The sequence below is a fragment of the Sceloporus occidentalis genome, unplaced genomic scaffold (assembly GCF_023333645.1).
Source record: "Sceloporus occidentalis isolate IW3139 unplaced genomic scaffold, rSceOcc1.0.p SCAF_1, whole genome shotgun sequence".
NCBI lineage: Eukaryota > Metazoa > Chordata > Lepidosauria > Squamata > Phrynosomatidae > Sceloporus > Sceloporus occidentalis.
Window position 1 is genome coordinate 318,365,255 of NW_028316981.1, and position 26,533 is coordinate 318,391,787.

The 26,533-nt window shown below is 44.4% G+C and overlaps 1 protein-coding gene across 6 annotated transcripts in view; it reads right to left on the reverse strand.

Moving 5' to 3' along the window:
- Nucleotides 1-337: 337 nt before the first annotated feature.
- The window catches only part of CNTFR (ciliary neurotrophic factor receptor), a 558,243-nt gene continuing 532,047 nt past the window's right edge, over nt 338-26,533 (reverse strand). For 4 of the 6 annotated variants that reach the window (XM_089498443.1, XM_089498457.1, XM_089498460.1 and 1 more), the window contains 3 exons: nt 17,614-17,774; nt 17,075-17,183; nt 16,695-16,879 (listed from right to left, as the gene is read on the reverse strand). In XM_089498443.1, coding sequence (XP_089354569.1) covers nt 16,878-16,879; nt 17,075-17,183; nt 17,614-17,774 — 272 coding nt within the window. In that variant the 3' untranslated portion in view covers nt 16,695-16,877. Of the gene's footprint in view, nt 642-1,892; nt 2,038-16,694; nt 16,880-17,074; nt 17,184-17,613; nt 17,775-26,533 lie in introns of those variants that run through there. The other 2 variants (XR_016277980.1, XM_089498469.1) reach the window with 2 other exon arrangements.

Below are 26,533 nucleotides of genomic sequence, written 5' to 3' on the forward strand. Positions count from 1 at the left end.
GGTGGTGGGGGGATACTGATGCTTTCCCATACTTCTTTTTTTCTAGTTTTGCTTGGCCAAGGACTTGTGACAGGTTCGCTCTTCTCACAGCTGGAAAGAAGAGGAGTTGCATCTGCAGGGTTGGTCCCCCTTCTGCCCCCGACAATTTCGAGCCAGGTGAGTGGCCTCCCCACCTGAGCTGTCCAGTCCAGCTTGCTTCTGTGGCCCAGAGTTGCAGGGGAGCATCTTTGGCATGATGGCTTAGCTGTATGATCCGAACTCAAGGCCAGGATAGCTGGTGCTCCCTCCTGCTCCCCTCTGTCCCACCCCCACCCTCCCTTCCTCTTTTCACTCTACCAGGTCAGACCCCCAGCACCCCACCCCACAGAGAAGTCCTTCAGTTTTGCCCAAGAAGCATTTCTCTGTCCTTTGAAAGGGTTCCTTGGCTGAATTTTCAACTCAGGGAAGGTGGAGATGGTGGGGTGCCAGGCAGGGCAGGGAGCCAAGAAGGGGGATCTCTGGATTTAAGAGGACTCCTCCTTCAAGGAAATGAAGCAATGAAGAGAAACATGACACGTCCTTCAGACCATGTGCAAAACAGAAGCAAAGACAGACAGTCTGGCAGGTTGGTGACCTTCCTCAGTGGGGCTTGGAGGCAGAGTCTATAGGAATGGGGAATTGGGAAAAAAGGAATGAAAGAGAGAAAAAGAAGGGGAGTTAGTGTCCTATTCTTGTAGGTCAGGGATGCAGCCCACCAGGGCTTCCTACCTAGCCTGCGAATGTCTTCTGCTCTTATCTCCAATCAATGATTGGTGATAAGAAGCTATTTGGAGCCCAGTAAGCTATTTCATGGAACCCAGCTGTGCTTTGCATGCCTGAAAGCAGTTCCACCAGAACCAACCCATGAGTAGACATGCCTCAAAAACATGGGGATGTGTCCCAATTACATCTCATTCCAACTGTGTGGCATTGGTTTTGCCTTGAGCCTTTGGCCTTGCCCACTGCCAAACAGGAAACCCCAAGATCCATTCTGCCTTCTGGAGTGAGAATTGTACCCTATTGCTCTCATGCAATTGTGGGGAAGAACTTGTTTTTTAGGGAAAGATGGCTTTAGCACCATTTGAGCTTTTCAATAGGAGAGAGAGCAGGACAGATTTTAGCCATTCAAACATGCATGATTAAGAAGGAACAAATGATAGCTTGGAAATGGAGTAGTTGGTCTTTAATTTCTCAGACATGCAATCCCTCCATCTGTCCTTCAGACACCTGAGGATTTTATTCCTGTTCTCAACTCTCAGGGCAAGCATATCACTGGACTGGGAGGGGCATTGCCCTGGGGTCCCCTTTTGGTCCCCCAGTCCTTGTCCCAAGAGGGCTAGAACCCTGTTAGTAGACGTGTACAACCAGTAGGCGAATGGTGAGTCAACCCATAGGTAAATCCCATTGGACCAAGGGGTCTACTCTGTTGGGGACAGAGGGCCTGTGCAGTCCACCTCTAAGGGGCAGCCTGCAGCCACATTCAGGTGCGCTAGGTCAAAGTGCAAAAAGGAGCCACTTGAAGGCTCTTCTGAGGGTGCAGCGCCAGAGGAGCACTGTGGAGCAGCGCATGGCATCATGGCACCCTGGGGGCAGAGTCGGGGTGTACGTCATGTGGACGTGACGCCCCGACTTCACACCCAGGCTGGTCTGCACAGGGCCAAAGTAAAGGATTTGGATCAATGGCTGCTATGTTTCGAGGACTCATTTGCCTTTAATGGAATTACAGCATCATAGAATTGGTAGGGACCACAAGGTCTATCTAATCTGAGAAGAAGGATATAAATAAAGCTTAGCTCTCTCCCTGGGGATCCTTTTCTGAAACCCCAGTCATGGCCACTTGGAGACCCATCTGGAAAGACATCAGGGATACTCACTAAAGAAAGTGAATGCTGAACGCCACCAGTACCAGGCTGACTACCAAGGAAACTGCCACGGCTCCATCGCTGCTTTGCTCATCTGAGTCATACACGCTGGTGGTGGGGGGTACCATGAATGCTGATGTGCTGGCGGTTGTCGTCTCTGCCAGGAAAGGAAAGAATAAGAGTGGAGGCCAGGAGGTGAATCAAGCTGGCATTCTGTCCTCACTGCACACTTTTTGAGCACAGAGCAACTTAATAGTAGTTACATGCAATTAGTCCCCCCTCCCCCATCAAATAAGGTACAGTCATGTTACACTGCACTGTAACTCAACCTGGCATTATGGCCAGATCAGTGTATGGGGATTGTGGTGTATAAATGCCCGTGTGCAGTTTTAAGATGTTATGGTCAAGATTTTACATTGCTCATTTTAGTAGATTACTAGACACGGCTTTTAAACTGCAATTACAGCCGGGGGGGGGGGCACCTTTGGTGATACTTAATGCATGCTGCCACCTCCAATCCACAGCTGATGTGTGTCTGAAGTACGCTTAGAGCATCTCTTTTCATTGACAGGGAAAACTTGTCAATGAGCTCCCAATTGTTTTTTCTTTCTCTTTTAAAACTTAAACCACATTAAATCCAATAATATCAAAAATATTGGATTTGCTATATGGCCTAAAATCACATTAGCAGAAGTCTGGGATTGCATGAAAACAACAACAATAAAACCCCCCAAAGCATGCTGGGTAAGGGCCAGGGTATAAAGGCAAGGTTAAGCAGGAGCATGGGATAGAGCACAATGGCAGAAGCAGCCCCAGTTGTGCAGCTGGCCAGATGTGTGAGAATGGCTGCTCTGAAACTGCAAAATGTAGGCCATGCAAGAAAAATGTAGGCTATTACCAAATGAAAGCTAAAAACACTGATCTACATATCCATTCATTTCCTATGGTTTACTTACAGCTATATTAGAGATATTGTATTTTATTATGGACTCAGTCGTATTTTTCTGATCAACTTGTCTTCATTAAAATGCTTTGTTGGCTTGCAATATACTTACTGAACTCTGAACAAGACAAATGCTTAAAATTGGACTTTACTAGCCACAAACCCTTGACTGAATCTATGTTTAAATCATTCCTTTCATTTGTCCACAGTGCTGAAATTAAGGGGAAAGCCCTTCCAACATGCGTATTGAGTCCTCAAGCAGCCCATTGCCTAAGACGTTTGCTGTCCTTTCCCCCTCTGAGAAACAAATGTACCCCAAGCTCTTGCTGGCTGCTGCTCTAGGAAAAAAGTATTTTAGAAGGACCCATCCTGTCCTCCTTTTTGCAGCAAGGACAGCCTGCCATGTAAGTGAATTTCTCAAAAGGGAGGAGCAAACATGGAGTTGCTCAATGGGCTTCTTAGTCATGCTTAAAATGGAGGACAGAAGGCTGAAATGTTAGAGATGTCCTGGAAAAAGAACATGTCTGGTCACCCTACTTTGGAGAACCCAGCAGATGATAACACCAGTCTGCACCTGGCTATTAGGACCTAGCCAGATGCTCCTTCAATCCGCCATGCTCTCCACTAGCCAAAGAATGGCTCTTAGGTGATCGTGGTGGGACTTTAACATCCAAACTGAGAGTCTGGAGGGGCTTTGGTGACTGCAGAAGGTGGAGGAGAACACCATCCTCTTCAAAGACCAAAACAAGACACATGCAGGTGGACTCATACTTGGATAAACCAATAACCACAGCTTGTGACACAACTCTAGTGCTGAATGGCAACATTGTCCAACCAACTATCTAACTGAAAGAGTTAGCCTGATTTGGTGTCATCTGCAAATTTGATAAGCATGCCCTCTATTCTTTCATCTAAGTCACTGATAAAGGTGTTGAATAGCACTGGGCCCAGGACAGAACCCTATTGGACACCCCACTAGTCACTTCTCTCCAGGATGAAGAAGAGGAGCTATTGTTGAGCACCCTTTGTGTTTGGCCGGTCAACCAATTACAGATCCATTTAACAGTTGCCTTTTACTATCTTGTTTGCAAGAATGTAATGAGGAACCTTGTCAAAAGCCTTACTGAAATCAAGGTTTGCAATATCCACAGGGGTCTCTTGCAGATGCCTGTTGGCAGTGTATCCAGCTCCAGAAAAACAGTGGGTGCATCTCCGTTGAGCCCCTCATGCTCCAACAGCACAGTACTGTATAGGAGGCTGTGTCTCTTACAAAACTAGAGATTTGATGTGGGAGGGGTGAGACAGCATTGAGAGACATAGAATCATAGAATCCTAGAGTTGGAAGAAATCTCAAGGGCCATCCAATGCAACCTCATTGTGGCATGGAGGAAGGCACCATTCAACCCCTCCCTGTGACAGATGGCCACCCAGCCTCTGTATAAAATCCTTCAAAGAGGCTCCACTACCCTCCAAGCCAATGTATTTTACTATTGAAGAGCTTTTACTGTTAGGAAGTTCTTCCTAATGTTGGGGTGGAATCCCTTTTCCAATAGCTTGAATCCATTGTCCAGGTCCTGTTCTCTGGAGCTGCAGAAAACAAGCTTGCTCCACCCTCAATATTAATATTTAAACATGGCTATCATGTCACCCCATGATCATCACTTCTCCAGGCTAAACATACCCAGCTCCCTAAGCCATTCCTCATAGGGCCTGGTGGTTTCCAGACCTTTCCCCATTTTGGTCGCCCTCCTCTGGGCACGCTCTTGAATTGTGGTGCCCAGAACTGGCTATAGGATTATTCCAGATGGGGCCTGACCAAAATAGAATAGAGTGGTATTATTCATTCCCTCACTTTAGACACTGTTCTTGTACTGATGCAGCCTAGAACTGCATTGGAATTTTTAGGTGCTGCATCACACTGTTGACTCATGTTCAACTTGTGGTCTAGTAGGACTCATAGATTCCTTTCACATGTACTGTTGTCAAGCCAGATCTATGTATCTATGCCAGATATGTGTCTCCCAACAGAATATCAACTGCATTAAAAAAAAAAAACCCTGACCGAAGGATGATGAGATGACAAAATGAATGCAGTATCCTGGAATCAGTTGGGCTACTTAGATTTCATTAAAGTCATTAAAGATTTAGGATTGCAGATGCAAGTGGCTTCCCCCCCCCCGAACTATGTGTTCAGGCATGTGGCCACCAGAGGGCAGTGCAGGCCTACTGAAAACTCAAGGTTGCTACATTCGTCACATTTGCCATCTTTTCTGTAGGTGAAAAATGTCATTGAGAATGATGCTATTTTGTTTCAACGAGAAAGCATATGTTTTGTTCTGCATGTTTCTGATTGTCACTGATCATCACTGGTACAGATTTTTAGTTTTACATGCCAAACTGAACTAGACCCAAAGTGGGGAGACTTTTGCAGATATTTATTTAAGGAAGCCTTACCCATGTTTTGGATGCTCAACAATTCAGAACTGGGATAAACTTCCATTAGCAAGTATCTCTCCTGTCCCACCTGGATCAATTTGCCCTCCAAGATGGCATCATGTAGCCAAACTGACTGGCCATGGGGTGTTGTGATGTCACTGCATGGACATTACAATCCCCACTTGGCCAGGAACACCCACCTATTTGTTATTAATTGGCTGGGATCTCCCACATATTTGTTGCTAATAGCTGTTTAGAGTCCCATTTGGGAGAAAAGTGGAATGTAACCCAAATAAATAACTAAAAAAGAAAGAAAGAAAAAAGATTTAGGGCTGAATCCAATTAGAATAAATCTTTCAAATCAGTGGTGAAGTCATGAGTTAATATACAAATACATCCCATCAATTCAATGGGTCTACTCTAGTCAGGACAACCAATAGGAAGCAGGCCTTAATAATGAAGGGGAGAAGGGAATAGCGTGGCAGCAAAGATCACAAACACATTGCAGCAAACAAAACAGAAAGGAAGTGAACCCTCCTAAAACCAGTACCATACCATCCCAGTCTCATTTGATTTTGGAACCAAGTAGGGTTGGACCTGGTTAGTTTGTGGACGAGAACTGAGTAAGGAATGCCAGCCAATCTCAAAGTTAAACCAATGGCCAGGCAATGCCTGCCTTCTATAAGTGCACTCTAGCACTGAATAGTGAGAGCGCATAAAGTCACATGGTTGGATTTGTTGGCTATAAAGTAAAATATACCACCAAGATGTAACATCACTCACAAGGGACCTTACAATTGCAGAAGAGTAAAGCGGGGTGGATATTTTGGACTTCAGCTCCCAGAAGCCTCAGCCATCTTGGCTTGAGGTTCTGGGAGTCGAAGTCCAAAACACTTGGAAGGCAGAGTTTGGGAACCAGTGACCAGTCCATTCAGAGTGAGAAGCGCTGCCCTGATTCTGAGCTGGCATTGCTGACTGTGCTAGTTGGCTCTCTCTGCGGCAGAGATCCTGTGGCTCTGAAGCAGCCATAGTCTGTGTTTAAACAAACAAACAAACAAACAAACAAACAAACAAACAAATCAGCACTGCCAAAAACAGGCTGGTGAAACAAACAGCCAAGAAGAACAGGATACAAACAAAACCAGGGAGATATTTTGAACACAGCCTGTTCCAAAAGCATCCCTTTGCTTTGCAGGAAAATGTTGGGCGCAGCTCTCAAACAATGAGATCAAGTTTGCTTTTTTAAAAAAATACTTATTGGGGTCATTTTTTTGTAATTATTATTATAAGTAAACAACTATGTACAAAACAATAAAGCAAAATAAAACAATTCATCTCACAACTTTGAATTATGTTGCAGGTCTGCTTCTTGGGTTCTGTTTAACGTAAGTGGTCATTTTAAAGTCCATTGCTGTCTTTGTGCAAATCTAGTTCAGAATGTCTGACCAAAGGTTCAGATGAGATAGAGGCTGTCTTCTCTTACTTCTGTCTTTGTTTAACAAGTCAATGAGTGGGAACCATTTGTCTATGAAAGGTCCTGATTTTGGTCATCCTGCGTAACTTGCCATTCTGTCAGGCAGTTTTTCGAGTACCTATAGGTCCCATACCTTTTCCCACCACATAAAGATACCTCCCCTGTTTTCCAGCATCTGGCAATTTCTACATGGGCCGCTGCGAAATCTATGAGGTCCACATATATTGATAACAAAAGCATTTCTGGACATAACTCAACTTCTTGGTTGCTAATCAAGGAAATTTGTTCAAGTACCAACTGCCAAAATATGTTTATTTTGGGGCAGTCTACCTGCAGTTGTAGAAATGCACCATTACAATGACAGCCGTGCCAACATTTGGAGGAAACATTTTTAACCATTCTGGCAGCTTCGCTGGAGTCAAATACCACCTGGGCATCATTTTCAAGGTGTTTTCTCTAATCTGTGCTGATTTGGATTTAAAAGGGGTGGAAGACCAAACTGTACTCCATTTTGAAATGACAATTGAAAGATTCAAATCCGTTTCCCGGGTTAGTTCTCTGCCACGGACATTTCGGTAAGAGTGGTCAATCAAACAGTTTTAGATTAAAGATGTTAGTCCTTTGGTGCTTTGGGAATGGGGAATACACCTCAAAAAAGGTAAGTGCCTCAAAAAAGGTAAGTAATCTAGGTGGTCCTCCTTTTCCCTTTAACTTGTGTGTAAAAGCAATTATCTGATGTAGATGAAACCAACTAGCTTTTAATGGATCTAGATCTAAAGTTAGTTTGTCAATTGTTTTTGGTCTGCTATTATGAAAAAGGTCTCGGAGAAAGTATACACTGTTGTTGTTGTTCCCATCCATGGAATTGATTGAATTTATCAGGGGAATAGAAAGATTTGTGGACCAGAAACGGGCAAATAGGAGAGGGATGTGGTGCTAGAATTTGCTCGCATCTTGACCATATCTTTACTGATGTTTGTAGCCATGGGTTTTTAATTTTTTAAAATGTTTTTAATTACTGAGATCAAGCCTGCTACATTCAACATGGAAAGCAGACCTAATCTTTGGAAAATGCACAGGCTTGAACCTTGGAGAATCTGCAGGTGAAGGGAGATTCAGGGCTGCGCCATGTCCTAGATCCACAGCTGATGCTCTTCAGAGGCCCCTTGCTGCTTAAGCTCTTGGTGGAATGAAAGAAGAGGAGAGGTGGCATCTTAAGGTGACCAGATCCATGCTGAGGTCCTAGATCAGTGATGGTGAACCTTTTAGAGACCGAGTGCCCAAACTGCAACCGAAAACCAACTTATTTATTGCAAACTGCCGCATTATTATTATTATTATTATTATTATTATTATTATTAATTAACTTTTATTTATAAAGCGCTGTAAATTTACACAGCGCTGTACATACAATCTTTTAGTTAGACGGTTCCCTGCCCTCAGGCTTACAATCTAAGAAGACACGACACAAAAGGAGAGGGGAGTGGTGGTGGGGAATGGAATCAGGTCCAGCAGTTCTTCTCCACCTCCGAGGCCTGGACCAAGGCAGATCTCTGGCTTTCTAGGTACTACCTCTGGCAAACTCTGTACTGGGGTGATGGCGCGTGTGCCCAGGGAGAGGGCTCTGAGTGCCCCCTCTGGCACCCATGCCATAGGTTCGCCATCACTGTCCTAGATCAAGCTAGCGATCTATGTCTTCTGACAGCTGCTTGAGCATGAGGAAGTGGATGGTCTGGGCTGTAAGGAGAAGGAAAACCAGGGTCCCCCCCAGCACCTGCTATCCTGAAAAATACAGCCCACATCATCTGAGTCATCTTGTAATAGGCAATAAGAAAACCTCAGCCCTGCAGATGCACATTTTCCAGTGTCTAACTGGCCACCTTCCTCTCTCATTAAGACAACTTTTCTCCTTCAAAAGGATTGCTAACAGAGACAACAACCCTGTTAGCCAAGGAGCTGAACACTTGCAAGGGGGTCCATTTCACAGGTCTGGAAAGGGATTGGGGCCTTGCAATGTGATTTGCTTCTTCACACAACACACAATCTGAGAAATGGTTGGGTCAGAAGATGGTTATGGCTTTGAGAAGGAGTTAGACACATTGGGAGTTATGCGCACTCCTACTGGGTCAGGCTATTGGCTGATCTAATCTCCAACAGCCTGCTAAGACATGGGCCAACATGACCATCCAAGATGGACTGGGGAAAATTTGGTCTCAGGGCCACATATGGCTCCCAAGGCTATATTTTGGACGGCCTTTTTCTGGAAAGAGCAGTTGTTCGCCTCTGAAATGGGTTCTAAATTCCCCCTGCACTGTTTAGCATTTTCAGCACCATACTCCTTTCCAAACCTAGAAATCTGGACTTCTTTCTGGCCACTTATATTTTAAGAAGCATTTTCCCTGGCCGATCCAAGACATGGACAATTGCTTTCTGGACTTGCTGTTCTCCATCATCAGAAACAAAGCTTGGGTGGATTTATACCCAAGTCTTTCTGCCTGGGATTGATCCAGAGACTTCAAATGCATGCAAAAGAGATGTTTTGACACTTTTCCTCTCCCTTCACAGAGGAGGAGGGCTATTAACAGCCATGGATCATGACAGCTAGATAGACCCCCCATCTTCAGACACAGTGTACCTGCAACACTGAAGATAGCGAAAAAATGGAGACCATCCCTAAGATAGATAAATGGATCTACCTGTCATGACTGGGAGGGAAATCATACCTAGGACAGGTAAAAAGAACCTCCATTTTCAGATAAAATGCATGTTGGTGACAGAGAGGAGGAGGTCAGGAGAGATAAAAAGTAATAGATAATTATTCTAAATAGTAACTCCATCTTCAGAGGCAGTATACTTCAATTCAAGGGACAGAGAAGAGGGAGGCCATCCCTATGACAGGTACATGGGCACTCTATCTTCAGAGACAGTGTACCTATAATTCAGGGGACAGAGAAGAAGTAAGAGGTCAAGCCTAAGAGACTCCATCTCCAGGGAGAGTGAAGCTTTCCTCCTGGACACAGAAAAGCTATTTTGAAGAAAAGATAAATGGAACCTCCATCTCCAGAGACAATCTACCTGTCATGCTGGGGACAGAGGAGAGGAAAGACATCCCAAAAGGAGATAAATGAACCCTCCAAAATGAGTGAATGTGCTCCTGTAATGCTATAGATGGAAGAAGAGGGAGACCTCCCCTGGATAAATGGAACCTCCACCTTCAGGGGCAGTTTACCAGCAAACCTGAAGGCAGAGAAGAGGAAACTGTGAGAGTGAAATGTCCCGGCCAGCACAGCTGGTCCTTTGCAGCTCTCTGATCCAGGACTGTGCCGTGTTGGTATTTCCAACAGCACAACGGGGAGCCTGTTAGCGAGGAAAGCCACAACGTTAACAGCTCTCTGTTTCTAGGAAAGTGCTGGGCTCCCTTCCAAGTGCATAATGTGATATCGCCGGCCTCCGGCTTCCCAGAAGGAGTCCAGGCCTGTCCCCCTCGCTGGCACCGCTGGCCCTCTGGGGTTGGGAAATCAGGCAGAGAGCCTGCCCGCTACTAGGAAGGGACTGGGAGACGTGCCAAAGTCCCTTGGGGAGCTCTGGCCACACACACACACAAACAAACACACATAGGAGGGAGTGTGCAGATGTATTGCTGTGGCTTGTGAGACATTTCAAGAGCGCAACAGAGGTCAGCTTGTAGCAGCTGCTGCATTGGGGACCAGGCAAGGCAGATTTCAGATTAACAGAACCACAGAATTATAGAATTGGAGGGCACACCAACGGCCATTTAATCCAACCCCTTGCAGGAATCCACAACCAAAGCATCCTTCACAGCCAGCCATCTGATCATTGGCCAAAATGCTACATCATGCTTGCATTGTGTCAGTCTACACTCATGCAGTGTTACACTATCCTTCTGTTGAAATCCAATACTGTGCAACCAACTGCATATCTGCAATTGTCTTTGCCCATTCACCATTGCGCCACAAGGGATGTGCAGTGAAGAAAGTGGTACTGTATATACTCGACTATAAGTTGACCTCATGTATAAGTTGAGGGCAGGCTTTGGGGCCAAAATTGTGGATTTTGATATGATCCATGGATAAGTCGAGGGTAAAATGTAGGAGCATGTAACAAAGGATAAAAAGGATGAGGGGCTGGAGCAGACAAGCACAAGAAAGTGGCCAGAGTCCACTCCAGCCAGAAGTGGGTCAGACCCCTGCTGTCCACACAGTTTGCTTCCAAAGCAGGCTTCAGATGCAGAGGCTGATCAGCGTTGTCAGGAGTTGGTTTTTCCCAGATCCTTTTTGCTCTGGTCCCAAGGACTTCGGCACAGCTTCTGGCCACTTTTGAGGCATGCATCATTTGAATGGCATGCCCCCAAAGCTGCCAGAAGCCACTTCATTTGACCGTCTGTTTGGGCCCTAAGTAAAGGAAAACAATGCCAAAGAAAATTCTGGTGTAACTATTTGTGCTCACCTAAAGGCTGGATGGATGAGATAGTAGAAGGGATCAGTGCTTCTTTTAAGTGCTCCAGGACATTCCATGGTCTTGCCTTTCACTACTCTACTCAGAGAAAGGGATGGTTCCATAAGTACTTACATACACTTATATACATGTACTTATGTACTTATATACATTAATCTGTGGATAAGTCAACCCAGGTTTTTTAGGTCAATTTTTTTGGCTAAAATTTCTAGACTTACACATGAGTATATACTGTATATTGAACGTACCAATGAGCAGTTATTTATAACCGAATGCACAAATGTACACACACTACGTGGAATGAATATGGATGTTATGCCATGGCCAAAAAGGCACAACTGGACAGGTAAGGGACTTACATGTCCACCAAACCCAAAGAGGATGCCAACCTTTGTTTAAAGATCTCAAAGGTGGGAGAGTCCACAACCTTCCAAGGCAGTCTATTCCACTATTGAAATTCTCTTCCACTTGACCCCCCCCCCCCAAATGTTTAGGTGGGACCACTTTTCTGGTACTTTGAATCCACCGGTTTGTGTTCTGGTCTCTAGAGCATCAGAAAACAAGCTTGCTCCAGCTTCTCCATGAAATCCCTTCAGATACGTAACAATGGCTCTGTCATGTCACTTCTTCTCCAAGCTGAACATACCCAGTTTCCTCAACTGCTCTTCACAGATTTTGGTCTCCAGAAATAACCTCTTGGTCACCCCCCTCTGGGGATTTATAGATTAGCAGCACTTGGGGGGGGGGGGAGTCTGAGACTACAAGCCCCCCCCCCTTCACTACATGCCTAGTTTTTTCCACTGTTTATCCTCAGAACAACCTTCTGAAGCCAGCGCTTCTGAGAGATTGCAACACAAATCAAGGAACACGACCGACGCTGCAGACTGGGTTAGCCAGAAAAATCATTATCAGCAGAACACATTATAAACCATCCTGGGTGCAAAATGCTGTTTGAAAACACTGAAGTTCTGGACCATGTGAACAGCTATCAGGTCAGAGTGCATAGAGAAGCCACTGAAATCCACAAACACTTGGACATCTTCAACAGGAAAGAAGAAACCCTTAAAGTAAATAAAGTTTGGCTACCAGTCCTGAAGAACACCAAAACCAGGACTCAGCAAATGCAAATGAGAAACCATCCAGGGTCAGGGGCTTTCCCAGCAGACAATGATCAGTAATTAAGCAGACACTAATCCTCTTTTGCATATCCTCCCACTCTGAGGCCTGGCCATTAACAACAGAACAATACACAGATTAACAGGCAGATTACTCCTCCCTACCCAGGGTCACACAGTATGTATACACACACACACACTCACACACACTCTCTCTCTCTTCCAGGTCAGCATTCTCTGAAGATGCCAGCCGCAGATGCTGGCGAAACATCAGGAATAAACTCTTCCAGAACATGGCCACATAGCCCAAAAAACCCACAAAAAACTATGGATGCCGGCCATGAAAACCTTTGACTTCACATTGCAAGTGTTTGCTCCCTTGATTGAGTGGGGTTTGAAGCACTCAAATATCGAAACCATTTTTTGGTGCAATGGAAAAGGCTGTATTTAGTGTTTAATAAGCGATATCCTGTTCTATATCATAAGACCTCAGGCTGTCGTAAAATAAAATCAATTTAACCAATTGAAATGTCATTAAAATGGTTTGAAAACAATTAAGCAGACTAAGGGCTTTATCACATGGTAGGTTTTTTGCATGATTGCACTGGCGCTGTTCTGTGTTTGAGCTTTCCTTATTACACAATGATGTTTATTCTCCTGTTGTTATTTGGTATTCACATCATTGTTGGACCAGATCTTTTCATGGCTGGGGAAAACCTGTCAATGGCTCCAATACTGCTGCTGTTCAGCTATTGCTTCTGGTGTGATAGTCTCATTCCAATGCAGTTCTAATATCCCTGCATTCATGTGGTCTGAGTGGGCAGGGCTCTCATTTTCTCTCCCTCCCTGTTCACAAGTAGGGCAAAGTCACCCCACTTCTGGTGTTTGGAAGAATGGGACAGAATGGTATGCAAGAATAATGATACTTTTACACCACTGTTCTGTTCCCTGCTTTTAATTTTTTAAAAAAGTTTTACAGTCATCATGCAATTCCACTGCTGTGGTAGTTCACCAGCATGCCACAATTACACAGTTATGACAGTGCCCACCATTTGTTGTGGTTTCCACTATTTTGGATTAATGGTGAGGATCTTGCAGAGTTCCATGGGAATTTGAAATTATGTGCCATCAGTGGTTGTTTGTATGTAATCACCCCTTTGTTTTCCCCTGATGGCTCACTCTAAACCCATGTACCATTCTTTAACTCACATCTTCTAACCACTTTTTCTTCCAGGATAAATCCAGGCCTTGTCTATGTAGGTTATTTACACTGAATCCTCTCCAAGCTTACTGACCCCTATTTACATGATTTAGGGATGAAACCCTGAATTGGATACAGACTGTCTTTACGGTAAAGGTATTCCCCATGCTGAAGAGCCAGCATTGTCAGACTACTTTGTGATCATGTGGCCAGCATGAGTACACAGAACGCTGTTTACCTTCCCACCCGAGTGGTACCTATTTATCACTTTGCATTTGCATGCTTTCAAACTGCTAGGCTGGCAGGAGCTGGGACTAGTGATAGGAGCTCACCCCATCATGCATCGGGTTCTTTCTGCAGTGATGACAAGTGCTGCCATTCCACCTGGCGCCATTGCTGATGGCACAAGCGGCTTTGAGGTCAGAACAAGGTGCCCAGCATTGATCACTTTGTTGTGACCACAGTGGTGGTGCCAGTCTGATGAACAGGGCAGCCAAGAGTGTTTTACCCAGTGAAGACAAGCCCCCAAATGAGTCAGGGCTGGACTCTCATGTATCCACTCTCTTATGCGTCCATGCTGTGGGGAAGGTTGGTGCACAGATTGGATTACATAAATCAGGTTACAGAGTGGATAATTTGTTTTATGTGTGGAAGTGTATATAGTGTGGTTCTGATGCACAGTGGAAATGGTTATGGGGTATGGAAATATGCAATGGCTGAACTACTACATATTGCCAGAGAGAGACAGAAAGAAAGAGAAGCAAAGAGAGGATATAAGAAGCTTGCATTTCCTCCTACCTCCCTTGGGTATTGCGCCTATTACCCATGCCATGCTGCTAATAACTCTTCAGGGACAAAGAGGATTTAAGGGCTTTTAGGAGCAAAGCTGCTCCTCTCCCAATATAATAATAATATATTTTTCTATGTAATGTGGTTTTGTGAAATGTACATGTACACGTACATTAATGCATCTTGGTGCATACCTGTGCACATATATGTACAGGATCCTCAATACGATGCTATTTCATGCAATGGATGACATTGGATTTAGATTGTCCTGAGCAAATTCTCAGAAGGCATTCACTGTTCCAGTGCTCTGCTCTGGGCAGAGCCTGGGAAACAGAGGAATAAAAACTCCCACCTCTAAAGCTTGGAATGGTGGGACTCCTTCCCATGCTTCACCTCCCTTGTTGAACCTTCTGTGATCACTATCTGATTCCTCCCTTGCTTTTTGGGTGACTTTGGGTTCATATGGCCCTGATCCTTCAGGCGCCACTTCCTTGGGATCTGTTGCAAGTGCACACCCAACCACACTGTCCACAATTGCCAGGCTGTGGGTCAGAGACTCTTGCAGCTGTGGAAAGTGAGTGGTGACTGGAAACCACACACAGAACAATCCCACCCAGAATAAATTGGAGAGAGTTCAACAGCAAGTCTGGATGAATGCCGGTGAGTTGAGCAAAATGATACAGAAGTCTAATAAGGTACTGGCTACATTGTGTGCTGCTTTGACATTATCAGCTGCAGTATCAGGGTGCTGCACCCGCTCTGTCTTCATTTGATAACTGGGGTACTAATGCATATTATTTGCTACTGATTCCACCTAGACCCCCTACCCACCTAATAATCCTTCTGTGGACATACAGGGCATTGCAGTGAAGGTATCTGTTGTATTTTGTCAGTATAATATTATGCCTGTGCCGCATCTTGAACTGTTTGTCTCCCTCTCTAAGTTGCAAGCCAGAGTAATACCCTAAACATCCCAGAAGTGATCTGTGGCCCAGATCACTTCTGGGATCTACAGCCCTGGTAGCATGACTCTGGTAGCATTACAGTGTGTGTGCTTGTGGGATTGGCAGCATGTTTTGGAAGTTGTTTCTGAAAGTAACTGCACCTTGAACAGCATGGCACATTCTCCCAATGCTCTGTCCCAAGCGATGTCAAGTCTCTGGTGCAGCTGCCCTTGGTGTCAGCATTGCTCATCAACTGTTTTAACTGGTGGACTTCCATCCATGGCAGCATCACTGGATAATTGCCCTCTGCATCACTCCTTGACAAGCTACTAAGGACTTCCACTCCCTTTTCTTCCTCCAAAAATAAGAGCTTTCCCTTTTGCAAGGAAAAGTGAATGCCTGGGTGCATGGGTTCTGTGGATGGATGCTAGACATCTCTGTGTGGGGTGTTAGTGTTTCTGCTTGTAGTTCTGACTGCTGTGTGTGTGTCTCAAACAACCCACTGGGGTATGGACTAAGAAGCTGGTGGGATGTTACTCTCAGTGTTATTAATGCCCCATTTCATAAACAACTATGGTGCCTTCATACAACTTCCTTGCTTTAACAGGCTTTGTTTGTGGTAGCTGGTCCAAAATGCAGCAAGCCCTCTGTATCCAAGGATTCTGCATCCATGGATTCAACCAACCAGGGTTCAAAAATATTCACAAAAAGAATTCCCAAAAGAAAAGACTGATTTTGCCATTTTAGATCAGGGATGCCATTTTACTACACCATTGTATATAATGGTACTTGAGCATCCACGGATTTTGGTATCCACAGAAGGTCCTGGAATCAAACCTCAGCAGATATCGAGGGCCCACTGTAGCATTCATTTTACACTGAAGTCCCTGTTTGCCTCTCAGTCTCATGCAGCTAACTCACTTGTTTGGGAGCGTAATGATGATGTTTTGTCCTCTCATTGGTCTGGTAAATTGGGTTTCATTTGCTGGCGGATCACATGAGGAAAGAAAGCAAAAGTTTAGTCAGATAGTAGTGCCTTTCTATGTGCCTTACAGCAAGATGTCGTAGTTCTTCAGTTCTCTTCCAATGGGAAATAGTCTTAAAAATGAATCTTTTGACAAATGGATTTTTCCAGCTAGAAAGAAAGATTCGCTTTTAAGACTGTCTCCTATGGGAAGAGAATGGAAGAACTACAGCATCATATGGTAAGGCATACAGAAAGGCACTACTATTCAGCTTAACAGCTGCTTTCTTTCCTTCTGTGATAAGCTACTTAGAATCATAGAATCGTAGAGTTGGAAGAGACCATACTTGGTGTATGATCATCTCTTTTGGCAGATATTGTGCCCTTGTTCAGATTTGCTAAAACTTTCCTTCACTATTTTCCAATCTTTTTCGTAGGTTGAAAAGATATACAGCAATTGCACACTGAGAACTACCAGGCTTTAATTTTCAGAACTACATACAACTATATACAAATGAAGATGTGCCTACACCACATCACCACTCCTCTTGTAGCTATCCATCCATTGCAGCAGGAGATTTACAGTTGCTTCCATGGCACTAAATCGATGCTCTACCCTGCTCATAAATGCCTTGGTCTGGGCAGCAAATGCTTGCTCTGCATGGAAAAAAGGAAAACAAGATGTTAGGGGCGTGGTATGAGAGCAGCAAGATCTGCTTATTGCTGGCACTCACTTGTTGGTTAGACATGCCATGCATCTAGCTATGTAGTGTCAGACTTTGCAGTGTTACTCCATTGTGAGCATACTGCTCTTTTTCAGTTGCCAAAGGTGCTCTGGGCAAGGATATGTACAGTCAGTTTTGAGAGACTCTTTGTAGGAGAGCACATATGGGGATGTGGACTGGAAGTTTGTCCTGGCTCCTCTGTCCCTTGCTCCTGCCTCTTTGGAGGTTCGGGTTTCCTGTGTGTGTAAAGAATGTAGTTAGGTCCCACAGACACAGACCACTAACATCAATTTACCTTGCTTTGGCCTAAGTCCATTAATTTAGGGACAAGGGGGTGCAACATCTGGACCCATGTTACACACTCAGTATCTTCTAAAGCAGTGGTTCTCAACCTTCCTAATGCCACAACCTTTTAATACAGTTCATCATGTTTTGGTGACCCCCAACCATAAAATTATTTTTGTCCCAGTTCCTAAGACCATTGGAAATATGTGTTTTCCGATGGTCTTAGGCGACCTCTGTGAAAGGGTTGTTTGACCCCCAAAGAGGTCATGACCCACAGGTTGAGAACTGCTGCTCTAGAGGGAAAGGGGGAACATTCCCTGAGAAGAAAGCAGACAGCTGTCCTCTCTCCAATAGCAAGTGAGGTGATCATGGTGTGCCTACCTGTGCTCTGTGGGAGTTCACTTGGCCCACCTTCACTTGGGGCAGGCCTGGTGTCTCTGCAGAGGGATGCTCCTCTCCCCACTGTGGCAGGAGTGATGTAGCAGCTTCTAGGGAAGGCTCCCACTGCAGAGTGCCTTCCTTCTCAGCCACAGGAAGTGCACCTATGGAGCAAACATTATGAAGATGGCCCTGGAAGTGCATTTTGGCTCCATTATCCAGAGGATGAGGTGTACAGGGCTCAGAACATTTCTTATTATGCTACCAAAGTACCTGTGCCTATTGTGACGCACTGCCTTTGCACAATTATATATGATTCCACTTGAAAGCCATGGGGTTTATAGTTTAGTGAGGCCCTAGACCTGTCTGGCTGAGAATTCAAAATACTCCTGAACTACAAATCCCATGATTCCATAAGCTGGAACTATGGAAGTTAAAATGGAATGGTAGTGCAATAATTCTGTAATGTGAAAAGGAATAGAACACCAATGTGAATCAAATAATGGACAGGCACACTACACAAAGATGTGAATGAAGCGAGTAGATTATGAACTGCATTGAGGATGTGTGAGGTTTCAATTGGATCATTGTTGGGAGACATGTGCTATAGATCAGAGTTCAGTCAGGTTCATCATCTCCTTGGCCCAACAGTGAAGTCCACAATCTATGCATAATAGTTGCATTCTGCCAAGTCTCTTGCTATCTAGTTTATAGATAAGAAATCTCAAACTGGCGAAGCCATGGCAGTTGAGGTAGAAAACCAGTGCAAAGCAAGGCATGATCAGGGAATTCGGCTCAAGACAGAAAAGTCTACAGATATGTTGCACCAGGAAATATACCACTCCATATCATCCTTTCTGCAATGCCCAGCATAATTCGAGCATAATCACACTAAGTCATTGCTGTACTATAGTTCTACTAGCACTGCCATGGACCCGTCTTGAGAAATGCTGTGATTTGGAGGGGCTTTAAGAATCAGTAGTCATAGAGTCCAGGTTCCTTCACAAACTTTAAACCCCAGGATTCCAAAGGAAGTTAACATGTCAGTTGCAGCAGAATTACAGCACTGTAACTGTTTAGCGTGAAAGGACCTATGTGTAAAACCTTTGATCATTGACAAAAATGGCACCCAAACATGATTGAAAGCAGCATGGAGAGGATCTCACATCATTTCCAGCTCAGCTGTCCCCCAGCTATTGTTTTTAAACAGGAAAGAACAGGGAAACCACATCTTATGCAATCCTTCCTTTCATGTGTTGGCTGAAACTCAGTAATGCCATGAAAAACATAATGGCATGCTTGTTGTTCATGTCTTGCACAATGGCCTTCTCAGGAATCCATTGCAAAATGGGAGCAGGATATATCCAGATTACAACTTTAAGCATTCCTCACCTTCTGCAAGCAATATCAGAAAGGGGAGATTGGTTTAATAACACAATGGCATCTTTATCAGGATATTTAATCATGAAGCCTGAAGCCATCTGCAAATGGGACTTGACATCTGAAGGAAGCCTCCAGGTCAGTAACTGTTGTGTTTGGGGATGGTAAAGCTTGCAAGTTCAACCACATTTGTCTAATGAGAGTTCAAAGTGTAAGCTTTATGTGGATTGGCTTGAACTGCCAGCAACAACGAAAAGGGAGTGATAATAAAGCACAAAGAGTTTCTCCTGTTCTATCCTGCTCCTAAGCCTCAGGGAATCTACCAATATTGAATTAAGGGAAGTGGGAAATGAGGTTTCTTGTGGAGGGAATGATATTTCAGTTCTCCCCTGGTTGTTTACAATGGCATGGTAATTCCTGCAGCAGTGGATTTTGGCAAGTTGTTAAATAAACTTTGTTTACATGCAAACAGCAAGCAGAATCCACACAGCAGTTTATTTGGAACAAGGGGACAGTGAGTTTACTCAGTGAGGCTGTAGTAGGAAAAACAGAGTGCAGTAAAGTTCTTTGTAAGATACTCCCAAACTTGACAAGCAATAACAGGAACTGGCCTCCATGGTCCAGCCAGCATAACAGCTATGGCGATCCTGACCATCTTCCCCTCCTTTGCTCACCTGTCATTGTAGGACTGATACTGTTCCTGATATTCAGGAAACTCCAGCTCAGCTGGAGCCCTAATGTCCTCATCACATACCTAGCCCCCTGACTCACAGATGTTGTGTAGCACAGGGACAAACACATTAAGTTATGCTCCAAGGTACTGTCACCTAGATGTCAGACATCCCAAAGCCTACTCAAAAACATTTCATGTATGATTAAAGACACTGTTAAAGACCTGCTTTCTGTTGTCCAGGAAACCTCTAGAAACCTTCATCAGTTACTGATGCATAGGGTAGGTGCCATCTGAAAGGATGAGTGGAGGAATCTGAATCCCATGGATGGTTATGGTTGGGTTTCCAGGCACAAACACACCTGCATCCATGGTCTGGCATAAAACAGAGTGCCTGAAAACATGGGTATCATTGTTCCTCTCAGTTGATCCAAGCTCACTGTCAATAAATCTGCCAGTGCGATCAGTAGTTCCTGGGCTACTGCAGGACTCCATTCTGGAGGATTTGTGATTCACGATCTCCTCATCTCTACTGGGGGAGGGGGGGATAAACAGGGATATGTGTGAGGGCGATCAAAGTGGTGAAGGGTCTGGAAACCATGTCCTATGAGGAACGTCTTAGGGAGCTGGGGATATTTGTTCTCACCTGGAGATGATAAGGTTAAGGGGTGATATGATAGCCCTGTTTAAATACTTGAAGGGATGTCATATTGAGGAGGGAGCAAGCTTGTTTTCTGCTGCTCCAGAGACTAGGACACAGAACAATGGATGCAAGCTGCAGGAAAAGAGATTCCACCTCAACATTAGGAGGAACTTCCTGACAGTAAGGGCTGTTTGACAGTGGAACACACTCCTTCCTCGGAGTGTAGTGGAGTCTCCTTTGTTGGAGGTGTTTAAGCAGAGGCTGGATGGCCATCTGTTGGGGATTTGGATTTCCTGCATGGCAGAATGGGGTTGGACTGGGTGGCCCTTGCAGTCTCTTCCAACTCTATGATTCTATGATTCCATCCATGACCCCCACACACTGAGGGAGTCCCATTACCTGGAAACCATCCATGATCTGGGGAGGAAAAAGAAAGCAAAATGATAGTTATTTGAAAACTAATGAAGGTGCAGTGTCAGGAGCAGCTGCACTATCACATCGCCCTATGAGCCACCTGTCCAGGTGTCCAATTGCAGTGTTGCAATGGATTGAGATCCTCCCTCCCACATCTCTCACCACAGCTCCTACAGGCATGATGTAGATATTGGATATTCTCTAACAGGCTGCTCCCAAATTAAGCACTATGGCATGCTCCATGGTATAAACACAGAACTGAAGCATGGCAGGAGCCCAATGATGTTAGGGAGATACATGGCCCAGGCTACTGCCAAACACCTTGGAGTGTATGGCAAAATATTCCCAGATCCAAAGCACCTACAACAGTGAAGGACACAAAGGGACAATGAAGAGAAACTGAGAAAAAGGGAGGAAGGACAGCATACCTTGCGATAGTCACCCAATTGAACAGTTTTTCTCAATAGCATATGCTCTGTGGAGAGGCAGACCTCTATGGCAATCTCTGGAACTATTGATGTGCTGAATCCAAAGTGAGCTGGTACCGTGTGGTATAAGAGCCTATAGGGCCACTAAATTGCGGTGACAACTCTGTCTTCAGTGGTAATGGCCTCCCTTGTTATTGTTCTTTTGGGCTGGAAATGAGGTCACAGAATCATAGAACCACAAGAGTTGGAAGAGACCCTAAGACCATCCAATCCAACCTCCTGCCATGCAAGAATACACAATCAACACATTTCCAACAGATGGTCATCCATCTGTTTGAAAACCTCAAAAGAAGGAGACTTCACCACACATTGAGGAAGCATATTCCATTGTTGAATATCTGTTATCGTCCGGTACCATTTTACTATTAGCAATCTCAAAAAGTATGGCCCTGGTCATTCTGAAATTGTGCAGCCACGTGCCATCATCCTACAAGGCAAATACCTTCACCACTACTGTCTGACACAAGATTTCTCCACCAACCTCTTGGTGCAAGCAGCTGTCAAACCAGATCAGTAGAACATCCTTGGTTCCTAGCTCCAATTGTTCGTTGTTGAAAAGAGTTGCAAGTAAAAGTCTCAGTTGTTGCAAATTTCTACAAACACACAGGCGTAGGCATCACTACTTAAGCCTTTGTTGCAGCTCCCCCTTAAAGAAAGCCTCCATCAGCTCTCCCTAAATGCTGAGCACAAGGGAAGCCACCTGGACAGGATCCATGGACAACTATAATACAGTGAATACATATTGCCAGCACCAGAGCAGCAGATCAAAAGACTGCTATTATCAGATGGTTGCAAGAGCGAAATGGCAGCAGCACAGGAGCATATGACTCCACAATAGCAGCAGCAAAGGAAATGATGCGCATAAGTAGTCATGTGAGAAGGATCTAAACTGTGCAATTATACAACTGCAGCAAAAACAAACAAACAATGCAGGTGTGCTATGTAGGACAGACACAGGTAGCCAGGTGGGGTGAGCAAGGCAATGCATAAGACCGATTGTGGGAATGTGGATCACCAAAGTAGCACCATAGCACTATTACAGAGGTATGAAAATTGTAGTTTCTTTAATGGCATGTTTCTGTTTGCTTAAACAAATAAATTTGACCCCAAAGGTTTTAATAAATTAAATAAATTAAATAAATTCCCACAACTCGCCATGCCTGGAGGATGTAAGAAGAGAAGAAGGTTCAGAGCAAGGAAGAGCCATCTAGATTAGGAGCCCTTTCATACTGCATAGTTATAGCATAGTTATAACCCATGGATTCCTGGGATCTGTAGGTTGGTGAAGCACTAGATCTCTCTGGCTCAGAATTCTAAATATCCGTCCCTAAACTGAAAATCTCAGGATTCTGTAGAATGGAGCCAAGGCAGTTAAAGTGGAATCATAGTACTACTAATTGTTTAATATAAAAGGGCCCCAGAACCAGATGTAGGAGACCAGAAAAGACAGAATCCTTTCTCCATACCCATCTGAGGCATTGCATTTGGAAGGCAAAGCCATGGTGCAGACAAAGGGAAACATTTTACTCTCACATCTCCCTGATTCAGGTTTAGTACTGGCCACCACACAATACAGCGACATTCCACCTGATAGCAGAAAAGGCCCCTCAGAAAGCTGTGGGCCCCTTGGATAGATACGAGTGTGGAACATGCCAAGTCACATCCAAGTCACCATTCCTATCTTGGGTTCAAAGAGATGCTGTGCCATGGCTTACTTCTGATGCCGGAACAGATAATTTTAGGATCTATCTCAGAGGAAGCACGAAATCTCTTGGATTTCATGTGCCAGATACTTGCCAGTGTTGCCATTTTTCAACACTGAGAGCTGGTTGCAGGACCTCTTGCATGCTGGACTGTTTTTTGTGGGTTTTTCAGGCTATGTAGCCATGCTCTGTGTGGCAGATAATGATCACCAATTAGCAGACATTAATCCTCGTTTGCATTAGCCTCCCTGGCTGAGGCCTGCCATCAGCACAGAACAAGACACATGCAAATCACTCCTGCATCCCCAGGCTCACACAGGATATATACACCCAATTGTTCCAGGCAAAGCATTCTCTGGAGATGCCAGCCACAGATGCTGGCGAAACGTCAGAAAGAAACTCTGCTAGAACATGGCCACATAGTCTGAAAAACCCACAAAAAACTATGGATGCTGGCCATGAAAGCCTTCAACTTTACATGATGGACCATTTGGTTGAGACTTGTGCAAGTCCCAGGCAGAGCTTTTGCTAGTTCCAGAAAAAAGAGTGATCCAAAGATAGAATTGAACACAAGTTTAGCTTCACCCCTTCATGTTGAAACAGATCCTCATTTGTCAGGTTTGGGATGCTTTGATTTATGGGGAATGCCACAAATCTCAGCCAACAGTTATCCTCCCACATCTTTGTTTCTGACATCACTTCCACCCTTCATGGATTTTTCTCTGCAAAGAGTGAAGGCAAGCATTGCTACAGAGTGGAGTGTAGGGTGGATAAAATGTGCCAAGAGGATTTAAAGGCCTCAAGTCTTGGGTGCAGACTATCTGAAGGACCATAACTCCCAATATGACCCTCCCTAAATTTTAAAATCTGCTGGAGAGTACCTTCTCTCAGGCCTATCACTCTCAGAGCCATCTCTGGTGAGGATACGGGATGCAAGGCCTTCATGCACAAAAGTACTAAATATTGTGTGTAAAATTTCCTTCAGGCAATGTGGATAAAGTGTATACGAAACATAATTGCATTTCATGTTTAGACTTGGGTCCCATCTCCAAGGCATCTCATTATATATTTATATTTATTTATTTATGTATTTATTTATTTGGAATAATAAATTCCAAAGTCAGACTGAGGAATTGGATGATATTTTTCTAGAACAGATGACCACACAGTCAGAAAGGAGAGATGTAGTAGTGATGGGCGACTTCAACTATCCTGATATTTGCTGGAAGTCAAACTCAGCAAAATCCTCAAGGTCTAGCAAATTCCTCACTTGCCTGGAAGACAATTTCATGGTCCAAAAGGTGGAAGAGGCAACAAGGGGGTCAGCTATTTTAGATCTGATCCTAACCAACAAGGATGACTTGGTTAATGGGGTGCAAGTGGTGGGATCCTTAGGTGGAAGCGACCATGTTCTCCTGGAGTTTGTTATACAATGGAGAGGAGAAGCCAGGCAGAATCAGACACGCATCCTAGACTTTAGGAGAGCAGATTTCAGTAAACTTAGAGAAGTATTGAGGGCGATTCCATGGTCAGAAATACTAAAAGATAAAGGAGTTCAGGATGGATGGGAGTTTCTCAAAAGAGAGATACTGAAGGCACAATTTCAAACAGTTCCAGTGAGAAAGAAAAACGGGAGGTGTCTCAAGAAACCAGGATGGATGACTAAGGAACTTCCAACCGAGATGAGTTTGAAACGGAACATGTATAAGAAATGGAAAAAGGGGGAAATCACGAAAAAGGAATTCAAAGAAATAGCAGGCATTTGTAGGGTAAAGTCAGAAAAGCTAAAGCGCAGAATGAACTCAGGCTTACTAGAGAGGTTAAGAACAATAAAAAGGGCCTTTTTGGATATGTCTGCAGCAAAAGGAAGAAGAAGGAAACGGTAGGGTCACTGCGTGGAGAAGATGGCAAAATGTTAACAGGAGATAGAGAAAAGGCAGAATTCCTCAACACCTTCTTTGCCTCAGTCTTCTCAGAAAAGGAAAAGGGGCTCAACCTGAGGATAATGGAGCAGAGGACAGAATAGGGGAATTTCAGCACAGAATAAGTAAGGAGATAGTAGAGGAATACCTTGTTAATCTAAATGAATTTAAGTCTCCAGGACCAGATGAACTACATCCAAGGGTACTAAAAGAACTGGCAAATGCAATATCGGAGCCATTGGCAATAATAGTCTTTGAGAACTCCTGGAGAACAGGAGAAGTCCCAGCAGATGGAGGAGAGCAAACGTTGTCCCCATCTTCAAAAAGGGGAAGAAGAGGATCCAAACAACTATCCTCCAGTTAGTCTGAGATCAATCCCAGGAAAGATTCTGGAGCAGATCATTAAACAGAGAGTCTCTGTGAACATCTAGATGGCAATTCCATAATCACAAAAACTCAACATGGGTTTCAGAGAAAGAAGTCATGCCAGACAAATCTAATCTCTTTCTTTGATAAAATCACCAGCTTGGTAGATGAAGGGAATGCTGTGGATATAGTATATCTTGATTTCAGTAAGGCCTTTGACAAGGTTTCCCATGACATTCTTGCAAACAAGCTTGTAAAACGTGGGCTAGACAAAGTAACTGTTAAATGGATCTGTAATTGGTTGACCGGCCGAACCCAAAGTGTACTCAGCAATGGCTCCTTTTCATCCTGGAGAGAAGTGACCAGTGGGGTCCCACAGGGCTCTGTCCTAGGCCCAGTGCTATTCAACATCTTTATCAATGACCTGGATGACAGAATTGGGAGCATACTTATCAAATTTGCAGATGACACCAAATAGGAGGAATAGCTAATACCCCAGAGGACAGAATCAAGATCCAAAATGACCTGAATAGACTAGAAAGCTGGACCAAAGCTAACAAAATGAAATGCAACACGGAGAAATGTAAGGTACTGCACTTAGGGCGGAAAAATAAAATGCACAGATATAGGATGGGTGACACCTGGCTGAATGAAACTACGTGTGAAAGGGATCTAGGAGTCCAAGTAGACCACAAGTTGAACATGAGTGAACAGTGTGATGCGGCAGCTAAAAAGGCCAATGCAATTTTAGGCTGCATCAATAAAAGTATAGTGTCCAGATCAAGAGAAGTAATAGTGCCACTGTATTCTGCTTTGGTCAGGCCCCACCTGGAATATTGTGTCCAGTTCTGGGCGCCACAATTCAGAAAGGACATTGAGAAACTGGAGCCATGTGTCCAAAGGAGGGCGACAAAAATGGTGAAGGGTCTGGAAACCATGCCCTATGAGGAACGACTTAGGGAGCTGGGGATGTTTCGCTTGGAGAAAAGAAAGTTAAGAGGTGATATGATAGCCCTGTTTAAATATTTGAAAGGATGTCATATTGAGGAGGGAGCAAGCTTGTTTTCTGCTGCTCCAGAGAACAGGACCCGGAACAATGGATGCAAGCTACAGGAAAAGAGATTCCACCTGAACATTAGGAGGAACTTCCTGACAGTAAGGGCTGTTCGACAGTGGAATGCACTTCCTCGGAAGGTGATAGAGTCTCCTTCCTTGGAGGTCTTTAAACAGAGGCTGGATGGCCATCTGTCAGGGATGCTTTGATTTGGATTTCCTGCATGGCAGGGGGTTGGACTGGATGGCCCTAGCGGTCTCTTCCAACTCTACGATTCTATGAT